The sequence below is a fragment of the Salvelinus fontinalis genome, chromosome 20 (assembly GCF_029448725.1).
Source record: "Salvelinus fontinalis isolate EN_2023a chromosome 20, ASM2944872v1, whole genome shotgun sequence".
Lineage (NCBI taxonomy): Eukaryota > Metazoa > Chordata > Actinopteri > Salmoniformes > Salmonidae > Salvelinus > Salvelinus fontinalis.
Window position 1 is genome coordinate 42,352,884 of NC_074684.1, and position 20,806 is coordinate 42,373,689.

Below are 20,806 nucleotides of genomic sequence, written 5' to 3' on the forward strand. Positions count from 1 at the left end.
CCCTAAACCCTAAACCTTTAACCCTAAACCTTAACCCTTAACCTTAACCTTAACCCTAAACCCTTAACCCTAAACCATAAACTCTAAACCTTAACCCTAAACCTAAACCTTAACCCTAAACCCTTAACCCTAAACCATAAACTCTAAACCTTAACCCTAAACCTAAACCTTAACCCTAAACCCTAAACCTTAACCCTTAACCCTAAACCTTAACCCTAAACCCTTAATCCTAAACCTTAACCTTAAACATTAACCTTTTTTAAAGGTTAATGTTTACCTTTATTTAACCAGACAGGCCAGTTGAGAACCTTTATTTAACCAGACAGGCCAGTTGAGAACCTTTATTTAACCAGACAGGCTAGTTGAGAACCTTTATTTAACCAGACAGGCCAGTTGAGAACCTTTATTTAACCAGACAGGCCAGTTGAGAACCTTTATTTAACCAGACAGGCCAGTTGAGAACAAGTTCTCATTTACAACTGCGACCTGGTCAAGATAAAGCAAAGCAGTTCGACACAAACAACAACACAGAGTTAAACATGGAATAAACAAAACGTACAGTCAATAATACAGTAGAAAAATAAGTCTATATACAAAGTGAGCAAATGAGGTGAGGAGGTAAGGCAATAAATAGGCCATAGTAGCAAAGTAATTACAATTTAGCAGATTAACACTGGAGTGATAAATGAGCAGATGATGATGAGCAGATGATGATGTGCAAAAGAGCAGAAAAGTAAATAAAAACAGTATGGGGATGAGGTAGGTAGATTGGGCGGGCGATTTACAGATGGACTATGTACAGCTGCAGCGATCGGTTAGCTGCTCAGAGAGCTGATGTTTAAAGTTAGTGAGGGAGATATAAGTCTCCAGGGTTCTAACCTAAACCCTTAACCCTTAACCCTTAACCCTAAACCCTTAACCCTTAACCCTTAACGCTTAACCCTAAACGCTTAACCCTAAACCCTAAACCCTTAACCCTAAACCCTTAACCCTAAACCCTTAACCCTTAACCCCCTAGAAATAACATTTGACCTCGTGAGGGACCAACAGCATTTCCCCAGTTGGTCAAATTTTGGTTTGTTTAGTTTGACGTCTGGTCCCCACAAGAATAGACACACGCACGCACGCACGCACGCACGCACGCACGCACACAGACGCACGCACACAGACGCACGCACACAGACGCACGCACACAGACGCACGCACACAGACGCACGCACACAGACGCACGCACACAGACGCACGCACACAGACGCACGCACACAGACGCACGCACACACACGCACGCACACAGACGCACGCACACAGACACGCACACAGACACGCACACAGACACGCACGCACAGACACACACGCACAGACACACACGCACACACACACACGCACACAGACACGCACACAGACACGCACGCACAGACACACACGCACAGACACACACGCACACACACACACGCACAGACACACACGCACAGACACACACACGCACAGACACACACACGCACAGACACACACACGCACACACACACACACACACACACACACACACACACACACACACACACACACACACACACACACACACAGACACACACACACAGACACAGAGGTGGCTACTAGGTGGTTTTTGTGAGTCTTCTTGCAGCAGAGGGTTTTTCCTCCAGAAAGACTCATTCAGAGAAACCTCAGTTAGAAAAAATCTGTGTGTCCCCACAAGGTTAGCTGTACAAGACTGTGTGTGTGTGTGTGTGTGTGTGTGTGTGTGTGTGTAGTTGGGTAAAAAACAGAAGATACATCTCTCGTTCGGACTAATACATTGAACCTGAAAGGGTTAGCTCAGCCAAATTCCTTCAGTTCTCTGCATGGTCATCCTGCTGTCTGTAGTGGCCTTGCAGCATTTACACTGATACGGCCTCTGCAGTAGTCAGGACATTCATTCTTCTGATACTGATACGGTTTCTACAGTAGTCAGGACATTCATTCTTCTGATACGGCCTCTACAGTAGTCAGGACATTCATTCTTCTGATACGGCCTCTGCAGTAGTCAGGACATTCATTCTTCTGATACGGCCTCTACAGTAGTCAGGACATTCATTCTTCTGATACGGCCTCTACAGTAGTCAGGACATTCATTCTTCTGATACTGATACGGCCTCTACAGTAGTCAGGACATTCATTCTTCTGATACGGCCTCTGCAGTAGTCAGGACATTCATACTTCTGATACGGCCTCTACAGTAGTCAGGACATTCATTCTTCTGATACGGCCTCTGCAGTAGTCAGGACATTCATTCTTCTGATACGGCCTCTACAGTAGTCAGGACATTCATTCTTCTGATACGGCCTCTACAGTAGTCAGGACATTCATTCTTCTGATATGGCCTCTGCAGTAGTCAGGACATTCATTCTTCTGATACGGCCTCTGCAGTAGTCAGGACATTCATTCTTCTGATACGGCCTCTATAGTAGTCAGGACATTCATTCTTCTGATACTGATACGGCCTCTGCAGTAGTCAGGACATTCATTCTTCTGATACGGCCTCTACAGTAGTCAGGACATTCATACTTCTGATACGGCCTCTATAGTAGTCAGGACATTCATTCTTCTGATACGGCCTCTATAGTAGTCAGGACATTCATTCTTCTGATACTGATACGGCCTCTGCAGTAGTCAGGACATTCATTCTTCTGATACGGCCTCTGCAGTAGTCAGGACATTCATACTTCTGATACGGCCTCTACAGTAGTCAGGACATTCATTCTTCTGATACTGATACGGTTTCTACAGTAGTCAGGACATTCATTCTTCTGATTCTGATACGGCCTCTACAGTAGTCAGGACATTCATTCTTCTGATACGGCCTCTACAGTAGTCAGGACATTCATTCTTCTGATACGGCCTCTGCAGTAGTCAGGACATTCATTCTTCTGATACTGATACAGCCTCTACAGTAGTCAGGACATTCATTCTTCTGATACTGATACGGCCTCTACAGTAGTCAGGACATTCATTCTTCTGATACTGATACGGCCTCTACAGTAGTCAGGACATTCATTCTTCTGATACGGTTTCTACAGTAGTCAGGACATTCATTCTTCTGATTCTGATACGGCCTCTGCAGTAGTCAGGACATTCATACTTCTGATACGGTCTCTACAGTAGTCAGGACATTCATTCTTCTGATACGGCCTCTGCAGTAGTCGGGACATTCATACTTCTGATACGGCCTCTACAGTAGTCAGGACATTCATACTTCTGATACGGCCTCTACAGTAGTCAGGACATTCATTCTTCTGATTCTGATACGGCCTCTACAGTAGTCAGGACATTCATTCTTCTGATACGGCCTCTACAGTAGTCAGGACATTCATTCTTCTGATACGGTCTCTGCAGTAGTCAGGACATTCATTCTTCTGATACTGATACGGTTTCTACAGTAGTCAGGACATTCATTCTTCTGATTCTGATACGGCCTCTACAGTAGTCAGGACATTCATACTTCTGATACGGCCTCTGCAGTAGTCAGGACATTCATTCTTCTGATACTGATACGGCCTCTACAGTAGTCAGGACATTCATTCTTCTGATACGGTCTCTGCAGTAGTCAGGACATTCATTCTTCTGATACGGCCTCTACAGTAGTCAGGACATTCATTCTTCTGATACTGATACGGTTTCTACAGTAGTCAGGACATTCATTCTTCTGATTCTGATACGGCCTCTACAGTAGTCAGGACATTCATTCTTCTGATACGGCCTCTGCAGTAGTCAGGACATTCATTCTTCTGATACGGTCTCTGCAGTAGTCAGGACATTCATTCTTCTGATACGGCCTCTACAGTAGTCAGGACATTCATACTTCTGATACGGCCTCTGCAGTAGTCAGGACATTCATTCTTCTGATACTGATACGGCCTCTACAGTAGTCAGGACATTCATTCTTCTGATACGGCCTCTACAGTAGTCAGGACATTCATTCTTCTGATACGGCCTCTATAGTAGTCAGGACATTCATTCTTCTGATACGGCCTCTATAGTAGTCAGGACATTCATACTTCTGATACGGCCTCTACAGTAGTCAGGACATTCATTCTTCTGATACTGATACGGTTTCTACAGTAGTCAGGACATTCATTCTTCTGATACGGTTTCTACAGTAGTCAGGACATTCATTCTTCTGATACGGCCTCTGCAGTAGTCAGGACATTCATTCTTCTGATACGGCCTCTGCAGTAGTCAGGACATTCATTCTTCTGATACGGCCTCTACAGTAGTCAGGACATTCATTCTTCTGATACGGTTTCTACAGTAGTCAGGACATTCATTCTTCTGATACGGCCTCTGCAGTAGTCAGGACATTCATTCTTCTGATACGGCCTCTACAGTGTCAGGACATTCATTCTTCTGATACGGCCTCTACAGTAGTCAGGACATTCATTCTTCTGATACGGTCTCTACAGTAGTCAGGACATTCATTCTTCTGATACGGTCTCTACAGTAGTCAGGACATTCATTCTTCTGATACGGCCTCTACAGTAGTCAGGACATTCATTCTTCTGATACGGCCTCTGCAGTAGTCAGGACATTCATTCTTCTGATACGGCCTCTGCAGTAGTCAGGACATTCATTCTTCTGATACGGCCTCTGCAGTAGTCAGGACATTCATTCTTCTGATACGGTCTCTACAGTAGTCAGGACATTCATTCTTCTGATACGGCCTCTACAGTAGTCAGGACATTCATTCTTCTGATACGGCCTCTGCAGTAGTCAGGACATTCATTCTTCTGATACGGCCTCTGCAGTAGTCAGGACATTCATTCTTCTGATACGGCCTCTGCAGTAGTCAGGACATTCATTCTTCTGATACGGCCTCTACAGTAGTCAGGACATTCATTCTTCTGATACGGTCTCTACAGTAGTCAGGACATTCATACTTCTTGCGCTTCGCAGAGTGGAGCAGAGCTGTTGTCAAGGAAGTGAGTTTGTGTTTCTACAGGACCTCCCGCCCTCACCTCCCGTCAACCAATCACGTCAATGCGGAGCCGTACAGAGCCCTCCTCATTGGGTCTCTGACCACAGGGTCTCTGACCTCATTGTTAGGACATTTGGGAGGGGCACGGCGATGCCGTACAGAGCTCAGTTTGGCCTCTTCCTTCAGAGAGGGTCACACCCTCCTCACGGGGTCTCTGACCACATTTACCCTGTCAGCAGTCTGTGGACTAGGTGTGTCAGCAGTCTGTGGACTAGGTGTGTCAGCAGTCTGTGGACTAGGTGTGTCAGCAGTCTGTGGACTAGGTGTGTCAGCAGTCTGTGGACTAGGTGTGTCTGCAGTCTGTGGACTAGGTGTGTCTGCAGTCTGTGGACTAGGTGTGTCAGCAGTCTGTGGACTAGGTGTGTCAGCAGTCTGTGGACTAGGTGTGTCTGCAGTCTGTGGACTAGGTGTGTCAGCAGTCTGTGGACTAGGTGTGTCAGCAGTCTGTGGACTAGGTGTGTCAGCAGTCTGTGGACTAGGTGTGTCAGCAGTCTGTGGACTAGGTGTGTCTGCAGTCTGTGGACTAGGTGTGTCAGCAGTCTGTGGACTAGGTGTGTCAGCAGTCTGTGGACTAGGTGTGTCAGCAGTCTGTGGACTAGGTGTGTCAGCAGTCTGTGGACTAGGTGTGTCAGCAGTCTGTGGACTAGGTGTGTCAGCAGTCTGTGGACTAGGTGTGTCTGCAGTCTGTGGACTAGGTGTGTCTGCAGTCTGTGGACTAGGTGTGTCAGCAGTCTGTGGACTAGGTGTGTCAGCAGTCTGTGGACTAGGTGTGTCAGCAGTCTGTGGACTAGGTGTGTCAGCAGTCTGTGGACTAGGTGTGTCAGCAGTCTGTGGACTAGGTGTGTCTGCAGTCTGTGGACTAGGTGTGTCTGCAGTCTGTGGACTAGGTGTGTCAGCAGTCTGTGGACTAGGTGTGTCAGCAGTCTGTGGACTAGGTGTGTCAGCAGTCTGTGGACTAGGTGTGTCAGCAGTCTGTGGACTAGGTGTGTCTGCAGTCTGTGGACTAGGTGTGTCTGCAGTCTGTGGACTAGGTGTGTCAGCAGTCTGTGGACTAGGTGTAACTGCAGTCTGTGGACTAGGTGTGACTGCAGTCTGTGGACTAGGTGTAATTTCAGTCTGTGGACTAGGTGTGACTGCAGTCTGTGGACTAGGTGTGTCAGCAGTCTGTGGACTAGGTGTGTCAGCAGTCTGTGGACTAGGTGTGTCAGCAGTCTGTGGACAAGGTGTAACAGCAGTCTGTGGACTAGGTGTGTCAGCAGTCTGTGGACTAGGTGTGTCAGCAGTCTGTGGACTAGGTGTGTCAGCAGTCTGTGGACTAGGTGTGTCAGCAGTCTGTGGACTAGGTGTGTCAGCAGTCTGTGGACTAGGTGTGTCAGCAGTCTGTGGACTAGGTGTGTCAGCAGTCTGTGGACTAGGTGTGTCAGCAGTCTGTGGACTAGGTGTGTCAGCAGTCTGTGGACGAGGTGTGACTGCAGTCTGTGGACGAGGTGTGACTGCAGTCTGTGGACGAGGTGTGACTGCAGTCTGTGGACGAGGTGTGTCAGCAGTCTGTGGACTAGGTGTGTCAGCAGTCTGTGGACTAGGTGTGTCAGCAGTCTGTGGACGAGGTGTAACAGCAGTCTGTGGACGAGGTGTGACTGCAGTCTGTGGACGAGGTGTGTCAGCAGTCTGTGGACTAGGTGTGACTGCAGTCTGTGGACAAGATGTAATTTCAGTCTGTGAACTAGGTGTGTCAGCAGTCTGTGGACTAGGTGTGTCAGCAGTCTGTGGACTAGGTGTTGTCAGCAGTCTGTGGACTAGGTGTAACTGCAGTCTGTGGACTAGGTGTGACTGCAGTCTGTGGACTAGGTGTGACTGCAGTCTGTGGACTAGGTGTAATTTCAGTCTGTGGACTAGGTGTGACTGCAGTCTATGGACTAGGTGTGTCAGCAGTCTGTGGACTAGGTGTGTCAGCAGTCTGTGGACTAGGTGTGTCAGCAGTCTGTGGACAAGGTGTGTCAGCAGTCTGTGGACAAGGTGTAACAGCAGTCTGTGGACTAGGTGTGTCAGCAGTCTGTGGACTAGGTGTGTCAGCAGTCTGTGGACTAGGTGTGTCAGCAGTCTGTGGACTAGGTGTGTCAGCAGTCTGTGGACTAGGTGTGTCAGCAGTCTGTGGACTAGGTGTGTCAGCAGTCTGTGGACTAGGTGTGACTGCAGTCTGTGGACTAGGTGTGTCAGCAGTCTGTGGACTAGGTGTGTCAGCAGTCTGTGGACTAGGTGTGTCAGCAGTCTGTGGACTAGGTGTGTCAGCAGTCTGTGGACGAGGTGTAACAGCAGTCTGTGGACAAGGTGTGACTGCAGTCTGTGGACGAGGTGTGTCAGCAGTCTGTGGACTAGGTGTGACTGCAGTCTGTGGACAAGATGTAATTTCAGTCTGTGGACTAGGTGTGTCAGCAGTCTGTGGACTAGGTGTGTCAGCAGTCTGTGGACTAGGTGTGTCAGCAGTCTGTGGACTAGGTGTGTCAGCAGTCTGTGGACTAGGTGTAACTGCAGTCTGTGGACTAGGTGTAACAGCAGTCTGTGGACTAGGTGTGTCAGCAGTCTGTGGACTAGGTGTGTCAGCAGTCTGGACTAGGTGTGTCAGCAGTCTGTGGACAAGGTGTGTCAGCAGTCTGTGGACTAGGTGTGTCAGCAGTCTGTGGACTAGGTGTGACCGCAGTCTGTGGACTAGGTGTGTCAGCAGTCTGTGGACTAGGTGTGTCAGCAGTCTGTGGACTAGGTGTGTCAGCAGTCTGTGGACTAGGTGTGTCAGCAGTCTGTAGACTAGGTGTGTCAGCAGTCTGTGGACTAGATGTGTCAGCAGTCTGTGGACTAGGTGTAACTGCAGTCTGTGGACTAGGTGTAACAGCAGTCTGTGGACTAGGTGTGTAACAGCAGTCTGTGGACTAGGTGTGTCAGCAGTCTGTGGACTAGGTGTAACAGCAGTCTGTGGACTAGGTGTAACTGCAGTCTGTGGACTAGGTGTGTCAGCAGTCTGTGGACTAGGTGTAATTTCAGTCTGTGGACTAGGTGTAACTGCAGTCTGTGGACTAGGTGTAACAGCAGTCTGTGGACTAGGTGTAACTGCAGTCTGTGGACTAGGTGTGTCAGCAGTCTGTGGACTAGGTGTGATTTCACTCTGTGGACTAGGTGTGATTTCACTCTGTGGACTAGGTGTAATTTCAGTCTGTGGACTAGGTGTAACTGCAGTCTGTGGACTAGGTGTGTCAGCAGTCTGTGGACTAGGTGTAATTTCAGTCTGTGGACTAGGTGTAACTGCAGTCTGTGGACTAGGTGTAACAGCAGTCTGTGGACTAGGTGTAACTGCAGTCTGTGGACTAGGTGTGTCAGCAGTCTGTGGACTAGGTGTGATTTCACTCTGTGGACTAGGTGTAATTTCAGTCTGTGGACTATGTGTAATTTCAGTCTGTGGACTAGGTGTGTCAGCAGTCTGTGGACTAGGTGTGTCAGCAGTCTGTGGACTAGGTGTGTCAGCAGTCTGTGGACTAGGTGTAACAGCAGTCTGTGGACTAGGTGTGATTTCAGTCTGTGGACTAGGTGTGTCAACAGTCTGTGGACTAGGTGTAATTTCAGTCTGTGGACTAGGTGTGTCAGCAGTCTGTGGACTAGGTGTGTCAGCAGTCTGTGGACTAGGTGTAACAGCAGTCTGTGGACTAGGTGTAATTTCAGTCTGTGGAATAGGTGTAATTTCAGTCTGTGGACTAGGTGTGTCAGCAGTCTGTGGACTAGGTGTGTCAGCAGTCTGTGGACTAGGTGTAACAGCAGTCTGTGGACTAGGTGTAATTTCAGTCTGTGGACTAGGTGTGTCAGCAGTCTGTGGACTAGGTGTAACTGCAGTCTGTGGACTAGGTGTGTCAACAGTCTGTGGACTAGGTGTGTCAGCAGTCTGTGGACTAGGTGTGTCAGCAGTCTGTGGACTAGGTGTGTCAGCAGTCTGTGGACTAGGTGTGTCAGCAGTCTGTGGACTAGGTGTGTCAGCAGTCTGTGGACTAGGTGTGTCAGCAGTCTGTGGACTAGGTGTGTCAGCAGTCTGTGGACTAGGTGTGTCAGCAGTCTGTGGACTAGGTGTAACTGCAGTCTGTGGACTAGGTGTGTCAGCAGTCTGTGGACTAGGTGTGTCAGCAGTCTGTGGACTAGGTGTGTCAGCAGTCTGTGGACTAGGTGTGTCAGCAGTCTGTGGACTAGGTGTGTCAGCAGTCTGTGGACTAGGTGTGTCAGCAGTCTGTGGACTAGGTGTGTCAGCAGTCTGTGGACTAGGTGTGTCAACAGTCTGTGGACTATGTGTGTCAGCAGTCTGTGGACTAGGTGTGTCAGCAGTCTGTGGACAAGGTGTGACTGCAGTCTGTGGACAAGGTGTGACTGCTTTCTGTGGACAAGGTGTGACTGCAGTCTGTGGACTAGGTGTGTCAGCAGTCTGTGGACAAGGTGTGACTGCAGTCTGTGGACTAGGTGTGTCAGCAGTCTGTGGACTAGGTGTGTCAGCAGTCTGTGGACTAGGTGTGACTGCAGTCTGTGGACGAGGTGTGACTGCAGTCTGTGGACGAGGTGTGTGTGAGAGAGAGACAGTGCTGTGTGTGAGAGAGACAGTGCTGTGTGTGAGAGAGACAGTGCTGTGTGTGTGAGAGACAGTGCTGTGTTTGTGAGAGAGAGACAGTGCTGTGTGTGTGAGAGACAGTGCTGTGTTTGTGAGAGAGAGACAGTGGTGTGTGTGTGAGAGAGAGACAGTGCTGTGTGTGTGTGAGAGAGAGACAGTGCTGTGTGTGTGAGAGAGAGACAGTGCTGTGTGTGTGTGAGAGAGACAGTGCTGTGTGTGTGTGAGACAGTGCTGTGTGTGTGAGAGACAGTGCTGTGTGTGAGAGACAGTGCTGTGTGTGTGAGAGAGAGACAGTGGTGTGTGTGTGTGAGAGAGAGACAGTGGTGTGTGAGAGAGAGACAGTGGTGTGTGAGAGAGAGACAGTGGTGTGTGTGAGAGAGACAGTGTTGTGTGTGTGAGAGAGAGACAGTGCTGTGTGTGTGTGAGAGAGACAGTGCTGTGTGTGTGTGAGACAGTGCTGTGTGTGTGTGAGACAGTGCTGTGTGTGTGTGAGACAGTGCTGTGTGTGAGAGAGACAGTGCTGTGTGTGTGAGAGACAGTGCTGTGTGTGTGAGAGACAGTGCTGTGTGTGAGAGAGACAGTGCTGTGTGTGTGTGAGAGAGAGACAGTGCTGTGTGTGTGAGAGACAGTGCTGTGTGTGAGAGAGACAGTGCTCTGTGTGAGAGAGACCGTGCTGTGTGTGTGTGAGACAGTGCTGTGTGTGTGTGTGAGAGAGACAGTGCTGTGTGTGTGTGAGAGAGAGACAGTGCTGTGTGTGTGAGAGAGAGACCGTGCTGTGTGTGTGTGAGACAGTGCTGTGTGTGTGAGAGACAGTGCTGTGTGTGTGAGAGAGAGACCGTGCTGTGTGTGTGTGAGACAGTGCTGTGTGTGTGAGAGAGAGAGACAGTGCTGTGTGTGTGAGAGAGAGAGACAGTGCTGTGTGTGTGAGTACATTTGTGTTCATGACAAGGTATTGCGTTTGTTTAGTCAGCGCCCCAAGAATCATTCTGCAAAATGTATCACCGTTGTATTTCCACAGCAACTGCCAGTTCTGAAATTAACCCTTTATCGACCAGGCTACCAGTGTTCCCAGTCATACCAGCACCTCCTGACTCATCTAGCTAGGCCCAGCCCAGGCCCTGTAGCAGACTCATCAGTTAAGGGTTTGTTTCAGAGAGGAATGACAAAGCACGAACCATCCACAGTCTCTATACTAATACTAATGGACTGTTACCTCCACAGTCTCTACACTAATGGACTGTTACCTCCACAGTCTCTACACTAATACTAATGGACTGTTACCTCCACAGTCTCTACACTAATACTAATGGACTGTTACCTCCACAGTCTCTATACTAAAGGACTGTTACCTCCACAGTCTCTACACTAATACTAATGGACTGTTACCTCCACAGTCTCTATACTAATGGACTGTTACCTCCACAGTCTCTATACTAATACTAATGGACTGTTACCTCCACAGTCTCTATACTAATGGACTGTTACCTCCACAGTCTCTACACTAATACTAATGGACTGTTACCTCCACAGTCTCTATACTAATACTAATGGACTGTTACCTCCACAGTCTCTATACTAATGGACTGTTACCTCCACAGTCTCTACACTAATACTAATGGACTGTTACCTCCACAGTCTCTATACTAATGGACTGTTACCTCCACAGTCTCTATACTAATACTAATGGACTGTTACCTCCACAGTCTCTATACTAATGGACTGTTACCTCCACAGTCTCTACACTAATACTAATGAACTGTTACCTCCACAGTCTCTATACTAATACTAATGGACTGTTACCTCCACAGTCTCTACACTAATACTAATGGACTGTTACATCCACAGTCTCTACTCTAATACTAATGGACTGTTACGTCCACATTCTCTACACTAATACTAATGGACTGTTACCTTCACAGTCTCTATACTAATGGACTGTTACCTTCACAGTCTCTACACTAATACTAATGGACTGTTACCTCCACAGTCTCTATACTAATGGACTGTTACCTCCACAGTCTCTATACTAATACTAATGGACTGTTACATCCACAGTCTCTACACTAATACTAATGGACTGTTACATCCACAGTCTCTATACTAATGGACTGTTACCTTCACAGTCTCTATACTAATACTAATGGACTGTTACCTCCACAGTCTCTATACTAATACTAATGGACTGTTACCTCCACAGTCTCTACACTAATACTAATGGACTGTTACCTCCACAGTCTCTATACTAATGGACTGTTACCTCCACAGTCTCTATACTAATGGACTGTTACCTCCACAGTCTCTATACTAATACTAATGGACTGTTACCTCCACAGTCTCTATACTAATACTAATGGACTGTTACCTCCACAGTCTCTACACTAATACTAATGGACTGTTACCTCCACAGTCTCTATACTAATGGACTGTTACCTCCACAGTCTCTATACTAATACTAATGGACTGTTACCTCCACAGTCTCTACACTAATACTAATGGACTGTTACCTCCACAGTCTCTATACTAATGGACTGTTACCTCCACAGTCTCTATACTAATACTAATGGACTGTTACCTCCACAGTCTCTATACTAATACTAATAGACTGTTACCTCCACAGTCTCTACACTAATACTAATGGACTGTTACCTCCACAGTCTCTATACTAATGGACTGTTACCTCCACAGTCTCTATACTAATGGACTGTTACCTCCACAGTCTCTATACTAATGGACTGTTACCTCCACAGTCTCTATACTAATGGACTGTTACATCCACAGTCTCTATACTAATACTAATGGACTGTTACCTCCACAGTCTCTATACTAATGGACTGTTACATCCACAGTCTCTATACTAATGGACTGTTACATCCACAGTCTCTATACTAATGCTAATGGACTGTTACCTCCACAGTCTCTACACTAATACTAATGGACTGTTACCTCCACAGTCTCTATACTAATGGACTGTTACCTCCACAGTCTCTACACTAATACTAATGGACTGTTACCTCCACAGTCTCTACACTAATGGACTGTTACCTCCACAGTCTCTATACTAATGGACTGTTACATCCACAGTCTCTACACTAATACTAATGGACTGTTACATCCACAGTCTCTATACTAATGGACTGTTACCTCCACAGTCTCTATACTAATACTAATGGACTGTTACCTCCACAGTCTCTATACTAATACTAATGGACTGTTACCTCCACAGTCTCTATACTAATACTAATGGACTGTTACCTCCACAGTCTCTATACTAATGGACTGTTACCTCCACAGTCTCTACACTAATACTAATGGACTGTTACCTCCACAGTCTCTACACTAATACTAATGGACTGTTACCTCCACAGTCTCTATACTAATACTAATGGACTGTTACCTCCACAGTCTCTACACTAATACTAATGGACTGTTACATCCACAGTCTCTATACTAATGGACTGTTACCTCCACAGTCTCTACACTAATACTAATGGACTGTTACCTTCACAGTCTCTATACTAATGGACTGTTACCTCCACAGTCTCTATACTAATGGACTGTTACCTCCACAGTCTCTATACTAATAGTAATGGACTGTTACCTTCACAGTCTCTATACTAATGGACTGTTACCTCCACAGTCTCTACACTAATACTAATGGACTGTTACCTCCACAGTCTCTATACTAATGGACTGTTACCTCCACAGTCTCTACACTAATACTATGGGGCTGTTAAATCTGTTGATGAAGCCAGCTGTATCTGTTGATGAAGCTAGCTGTATCTGTTGATGAAGCTAGCTGTATCTGTTGATGAAGCCAGCTGTATCTGTTGATGAAGCCAGCTGTATCTGTTGATGAAGCTAGATGTATCTGTTGATGAAGCTAGATGTATCTGTTGATGAAGCTAGCTGTATCTGTTGATGAAGCTAGCTGTATCTGTTGATGAAGCTAGCTGTATCTGTTGATGAAGCTAGCAGTATCTGTTGATGAAGCTAGCTGTATCTGTTGATGAAGCTAGCAGTATCTGTTGATGAAGCTAGCTGTATCTGTTGATGAAGCCAGCTGTATCTGTTGATGAAGCCAGCTGTATCTGTTGATGAAGCTAGCTGTATCTGTTGATGAAGCTAGCAGTATCTGTTGATGAAGCTAGCTGTATCTGTTGATGAAGCTAGCTGTATCTGTTGATGAAGCTAGCTGTATCTGTTGATGAAGCCATCTGTATCTGTTGATGAAGCTAGCTGTATCTGTTGATGAAGCCAGATGTATCTGTTGATGAAGCTAGCTGTATCTGTTGATGAAGCTAGCTGTATCTGTTGATGAAGCTAGCTGTATCTGTTGATGAAGCTAGCTGTATCTGTTGATGAAGCTAGCAGTATCTGTTGAAGCCAGCAGTATCTGTTGATGAAGCCAGCTGTATCTGTTGATGAAGCTAGATGTATCTGTTGATGAAGCTAGATGTATCTGTTGATGAAGCTAGCTGTATCTGTTGATGAAGCTAGCTGTATCTGTTAATGAAGCTAGATGTATCTGTTGATGAAGCTAGCTGTATCTGTTGATGAAGCTAGATGTATCTGTTGATGAAGCCAGCTGTATCTGTTGATGAAGCTAGCTGTATCTGTTGATGAAGCTAGCTGTATCTGTTGATGAAGCCAGCTGTATCTGTTGATGAAGCCAGCTGTATCTGTTGACGAAGCTAGCTGTATCTGTTGACGAAGCCAGCTGTATCTGTTGACGAAGCCAGCTGTATGTTGACGAAGCCAGCTGTATCTGTTGACGAAGCCAGCTGTATCTGTTGATGAAGCCAGCTGTATCTGTTGATGAAGCCAGCTGTATCTGTTGATGAAGCCAGCAGTATCTGTTGATATAGCTAGCTGTATCTGTTGATGAAGCTAGATGTATCTGTTGATGAAGCTAGATGTATCTGTTGATGAAGCTAGATGTATCTGTTGATGAAGCTAGATGTATCTGTTGATGAAGCTAGCTGTATCTGTTGATGAAGCTAGCAGTATCTGTTGATGAAGCCAGCAGTATCTGTTGATGAAGCTAGCTGTATCTGTTGATGAAGCTAGATGTATCTGTTGATGAAGCCAGCTGTATCTGTTGATGAAGCTAGATGTATCTGTTGATGAAGCTAGCTGTATCTGTTGATGAAGCTAGCTGTATCTGTGTAGTATTCAAATACATCTGACACACACCTTGTATATTTGCTAATGGTTCTGCACTTGTAGTGCTTTACTAGTTCACTCAAATTAATGTGTTAAGTTATACATAAAAATTGCATAATTATACTGTGTATACTCTGTGTTGTTGTATTACTGTGTGAGAGAGAATATTATTGTGTGTGTTTGTATGGAGTTGCATGAAGTGTGTGTGTTTGTGTGTATTACTGAGTGTGTGTCTCTCTCTCCTCCAGCTAAGGGCCGTGAGGCGGGGCAGTGTCAACTGGACTCAGAGGTTCTGCCTAAAGTGGCCCGCATGACCGTCTCAGGGAAGAGACGGACCATGGGCTTTGACGTGCCGAGGTATAGCGCACGCACACACACACACACACAACACACACAACACACACACACACACACACACAATGTTCATCAGCTTTTCTCTGGAGCAGACTGGAGAGATAACGACTATAGCAGTTGGGGACAGGAACAGTTGGGGACAGGAACAGTTGGGGACAGGAACAGTTGGGGACAGGAACAGCTGGGGACAGGAACAGTTGGGGACAGGAACAGTTGGGGACAGGAACAGTTGGGGACAGGAACAGTTGGGGACAGGAACAGTTGGGGACAGGAACAGTTGGGGACAGGAACAGTTGGGGACAGGAACAGCTGGGGACAGGAACAGTTGGGGACAGTTGGGGACGGGGACAGGAACAGTTGGGGACAGGAACAGTTGGGGACAGGAACAGCTGGGGACAGGAACAGTTGGGGACAGTTGGGGACAGGAACAGTTGGGGACGGGACAGGAACAGTTGGGGACAGGAACAGTTGGGGACAGGAACAGCTGGGGACAGGAACAGTTGGGGACAGTTGGGGACAGGAACAGTTGGGGACGGGGACAGGAACAGTTGGGGACAGGAACAGTTGGGGACGGGGACAGGAACAGTTGGGGACGGGGACAGGAACAGTTGGGGACAGGAACAGTTGGGGACAGGAACAGTTGGGGACGGGAACAGTTGGGGACGGGAACAGTTGGGGACGGGAACAGTTGGGGACGGGAACAGGGACAGTTGGGGACGGGAACAGGGACAGTTGGGGACAGGAACAGGGACAGTTGGGGACAGGAACAGTTGGGGACGGGAACAGTTGGGGACAGGAACAGGGACAGTTGGGGACAGGAACAGTTGGGGACAGGAACAGTTGGGGACAGGAACAGGAACAGTTGGGGACAGGGACAGTTGGGGACAGGAACAGGGACAGTTGGGGACAGGAACAGTTGGGGACAGGAACAGGGACAGTTGGGGACAGGGACAGTTGGGGATGGGGACAGGAACAGGGACAGTTGGGGACGGGGACAGTTGGGGACGGGAACGGGGACAGTTGGGGATGGGAACAGGGACAGTTGGGGATGGGGACAGGGACAGTTAGGGACAAGAATAGTTGGGGACAAGAATAGTTGGGAACAGGGACAGTTGGGGACAGTTGGGGACAGGGACAGTTGGGGACGGTAACAGGGACAGTTGGGGATGGGGACAGGGACAGTTGGGGATGGGGACAGGGACAGTTGGGGATGGGGACAGGAACAGGGACAGTTGGGGATGGGGACAGGAACAGGGACAGTTGGGGACGGGGACAGTTGGGGACGGGAACGGGGACAGTTGGGGATGGGGACAGGGACAGTTAGGGATGGGAACAGTTGGGGACAAGAATAGTTGGGGACAGGGACAGTTGGGGACGGGAACAGCTGGGAATGGGAACAGTTGGGGACGGGAACAGTTGAGGACGGGAACAGTTGAGGACGGGAACAGTTGGGGACGGGAACAGTTGGGGACGGGACCAGTTGGGGACGGGACCAGTTGGGGACGGGACCAGTTGGGGACAGGGACAGTTGGGGACAGGGACAGTTGGGGACAGGGACAGTTGGGGACAGGGACAGTTGGGGACAGGGACAGTTGGGGACAGGGACAGTTGGGGACAGGGACAGTTGGGGACAGGGACAGTTGGGGACAGGGACAGTTGGGGACAGGAACAGGGACAGTTGGGGACAGGAACAGGGACAGTTGGGGACGGGAACAGTTGGGGACAGGAACAGGGACAGTTGGGGATGGGAACAGGGACAGTTGGGGATGGGAACGGGGACAGTTGGGGACGGGAACGGGGACAGTTGGGGATGGGGACAGGGACAGTTAGGGATGGGAACAGTTGGGGACAAGAATAGTTGGGGACAGGGACAGTTGGGGACGGGAACAGCTGGGAATGGGAACAGTTGGGGACGGGAACAGTTGAGGACGGGAACAGTTGGGGACGGGAACAGTTGGGGACGGGACCAGTTGGGGACGGGACCAGTTGGGGACGGGACCAGTTGGGGACAGGGACAGTTGGGGACAGGGACAGTTGGGGACAGGGACAGTTGGGGACAGGGACAGTTGGGGACAGGGACAGTTGGGGACAGGGACAGTTGGGGACGGGAACAGGGACAGTTGGGGACAGGAACAGGGACAGTTGGGGACGGGAACAGTTGGGGACAGGAACAGGGACAGTTGGGGATGGGAACAGGGACAGTTGGGGATGGGAACAGGGACAGTTGGGAACAGGGACAGTTGGGGACAGGGACAGTTGGGGACAGGGACAGTTGGGGACAGGGACAGTTGGGGACAGGGACAGTTGGGGACAGGGACAGGGACAGTTGGGGACGGTAACAGGGACAGTAGGGGACGGGAACAGTTGGGGACAAGAATAGTTGGGGACAAGAACAGTTGGGGACAGGAACAGTTGGGGACGGGAACAGTTGGGGACAGGGACAGGAACAGGGACAGTTGGGGACGGGGACAGTTGGGAACGGGGACAGGGACAGTTAGGGATGGGAACAGTTGGGGACAAGAATAGTTGGGGACAGGGACAGTTGGGGACGGGAACAGCTGGGAATGGGAACAGTTGGGGACGGGAACAGTTGGGGACGGGAACAGTTGGGAATGGGGACGGAGACAGTTGGGGATGGGAGCAGGGACAGTTGGGGACGGGGACAGTTGGGAACGGGGACAGGGACAGTTAGGGATGAGAATTGTTGGGGATAAGAATAGTTGGGGACAGGGACAGTTGGGGACGGGAACAGCTGGGAATGGGAACAGTTGGGGACGGGAACAGTTGGGGACGGGAACAGTTGGGGACGGGAACAGTTGGGGACGGGAACAGTTGGGGACGGGAACAGTTGGGGACGGGAACAGTTGGGGACAGGGACAGTTGGGGACTGGGACAGTTGGGGACAGGGACAGTTGGGGACAGGGACAGTTGGGGACAGGGACAGTTGGGGACAGGGACAGTTGGGGACGGGAACAGTTGGGGACAGGAACAGGGACAGTTGGGGACGGGAACAGGGACAGTTGGGGATGAGAACAGGGACAGTTGGGGATGGGAACAGGGACAGTTGGGGATGGGAACAGTTGGGGATGGGAACAGGGACAGTTAGGGACAGGGACAGTTGGGGACAGGGACAGTTGGGGATGGGAACAGTTGGGGACGGGAACAGGGACAGTTGGGGACAGGGACAGTAGGGGACGGGAACAGTTGGGGACGGGAACAGGGACAGTTGGGGACAGGGACAGTAGGGGACGGGAACAGTTGGGGACGGGAACAGTTGAGGACGGGAACAGTTGGGGACGGGACCAGTTGGGGACGGGACCAGTTGGGGACGGGACCAGTTGGGGACAGGGACAGTTGGGGACAGGGACAGTTGGGGACAGGGACAGTTGGGGACAGGGACAGTTGGGGACAGGGACAGTTGGGGACAGGGACAGTTGGGGACAGGGACAGTTGGGGACAGGAACAGGGACAGTTGGGGACGGGAACAGTTGGGGACAGGAACAGGGACAGTTGGGGACGGGAACAGTTGGGGACAGGAACAGGGACAGTTGGGGATGGGAACAGGGACAGTTGGGGACAGGGACAGTTGGGGACAGGGACAGTTGGGGACAGGGACAGTTGGGGACAGGGACAGGGACAGTTGGGGACGGTAACAGGGACAGTAGGGGACGGGAACAGTTGGGGACAAGAATAGTTGGGGACAAGAATAGTTGGGGACAAGAACAGTTGGGGACAGGAACAGTTGGGGACGGGAACAGTTGGGGACAGGGACAGGAACAGGGACAGTTGGGGACGGGGACAGTTGGGAACGGGGACAGGGACAGTTAGGGATGGGAACAGTTGGGGACAAGAATAGTTGGGGACAGGGACAGTTGGGGACGGGAACAGCTGGGAATGGGAACAGTTGGGGACGGGAACAGTTGGGGACGGGAACAGTTGGGAATGGGGACGGAGACAGTTGGGGATGGGAGCAGGGACAGTTGGGGACGGGGACAGTTGGGAACGGGGACAGGGACAGTTAGGGATGAGAATTGTTGGGGATAAGAATAGTTGGGGACAGGGACAGTTGGGGACGGGAACAGCTGGGAATGGGAAAAGTTGGGGACGGGAACAGTTGGGGACGGGAACAGTTGGGGACGGGAACAGTTGGGGACGGGAACAGTTGGGGACGGGAACAGTTGGGGACAGGGACAGTTGGGGACTGGGACAGTTGGGGACTGGGACAGTTGGGGACAGGGACAGTTGGGGACAGGGACAGTTGGGGACAGGGACAGTTGGGGACGGGAACAGTTGGGGACAGGAACAGGGACAGTTGGGGACGGGAACAGGGACAGTTGGGGATGAGAACAGGGACAGTTGGGGATGGGAACAGGGACAGTTGGGGATGGGAACAGTTGGGGATGGGAACAGGGACAGTTAGGGACAGGGACAGTTGGGGACAGGGACAGTTGGGGATGGGAACAGTTGGGGATGGGAACAGGGACAGTTGGGGACAGGGACAGTAGGGGACGGGAACAGTTGGGGACGGGAACAGGGACAGTTGGGGACAGGGACAGTAGGGGACGGGAACAGTTGGGGACGGGAACAGGGACAGTTAGGGACAGGGACAGTTGGGGACAGGGACAGTTGGGGACAGGGACAGTTGGGGACGGTAACAGGGACAGTAGGGGACGGGAACAGTTGGGGACAAGAATAGTTGGGGACAAGAACAGTTGGGGACGGGAACAGTTGGGGACGGGAACAGTTGGGGACAGGGACAGTTGTGAATGGGGACAGGAACAGGGACAGTTGGGGACAGGGACAGTTGGGAACTGGGACAGGGACAGTTAGGGATGGGAACAGTTGGGGACAAGAATAGTTGGGGACAGGGACAGTTGGGGACGGGAACAGCTGGGAATGGGAACAGTTGGGGACGGGAACAGCTGGGAATGGGAACAGTTGGGGACGGGAACAGTTGGGAACAGGGACAGTTGGGGACAGTTGGGAATGGGGACGGAGACAGTTGGGGATGGGAGCAGGGACAGTTGGGGACGGTAACAGGGACAGTAGGGGACGGGAACAGTTGGGGACGGGAACAGGGTCAGTTGGGGACAGGGACAGGGACAGTAGGGGACGGGAACAGTTGGGGACGGGAACAGGGTCAGTTGGGGACAGGGACAGTAGGGGACGGGAACAGTTGGGGACGGGAACAGGGACAGTTGGGGACAGGGACAGTTGGGAACAGGGACATTTGGGGACGGGAACATCGACATTTGGGACGGGAACAGGGACAGTTAGGGACATGGACATTTTGAGACTGAAACGGGGACATTAGGGGACAGGGTCAGTTGGGGACAGGGACAGACAACACACCCTGATCTCCTTCCTATGCCACTACTGTACATCAAAAATTATGGTTTTAAAACCTCTAAAAGTTTAAGCAGTTGGGGGGGTAGTACTTATCAAACAGAATTGGTTTAAGATCAATTAGCTCTTTGAGTTGGAGTTTTAGGATCCCTTTTGGTATCCCCCCCCAAAATAACAAAAATAATGATTTGCTAAAATATAGAATTTTGTCTTTAAAAGTATAGGCCTACTCAAGGGTTTTTCTTCATTTTCATTATTTTCTACATTGTAGAATAATATTG

At 49.7% G+C, this 20,806-nt stretch overlaps 1 protein-coding gene across 4 annotated transcripts in view; it reads left to right on the forward strand.

Moving 5' to 3' along the window:
• Positions 1–20,806, forward strand: part of LOC129817839 (HBS1-like protein) — an 89,683-nt gene that overhangs the window by 37,856 nt on the left and 31,021 nt on the right. For all 4 annotated transcript variants that reach the window (XM_055873426.1, XM_055873427.1, XM_055873428.1 and 1 more), the window contains one exon: positions 15,074–15,182. In XM_055873426.1, the coding sequence (XP_055729401.1) occupies positions 15,074–15,182 (109 nt within the window). The remainder of the gene's footprint in view (positions 1–15,073; positions 15,183–20,806) is intronic.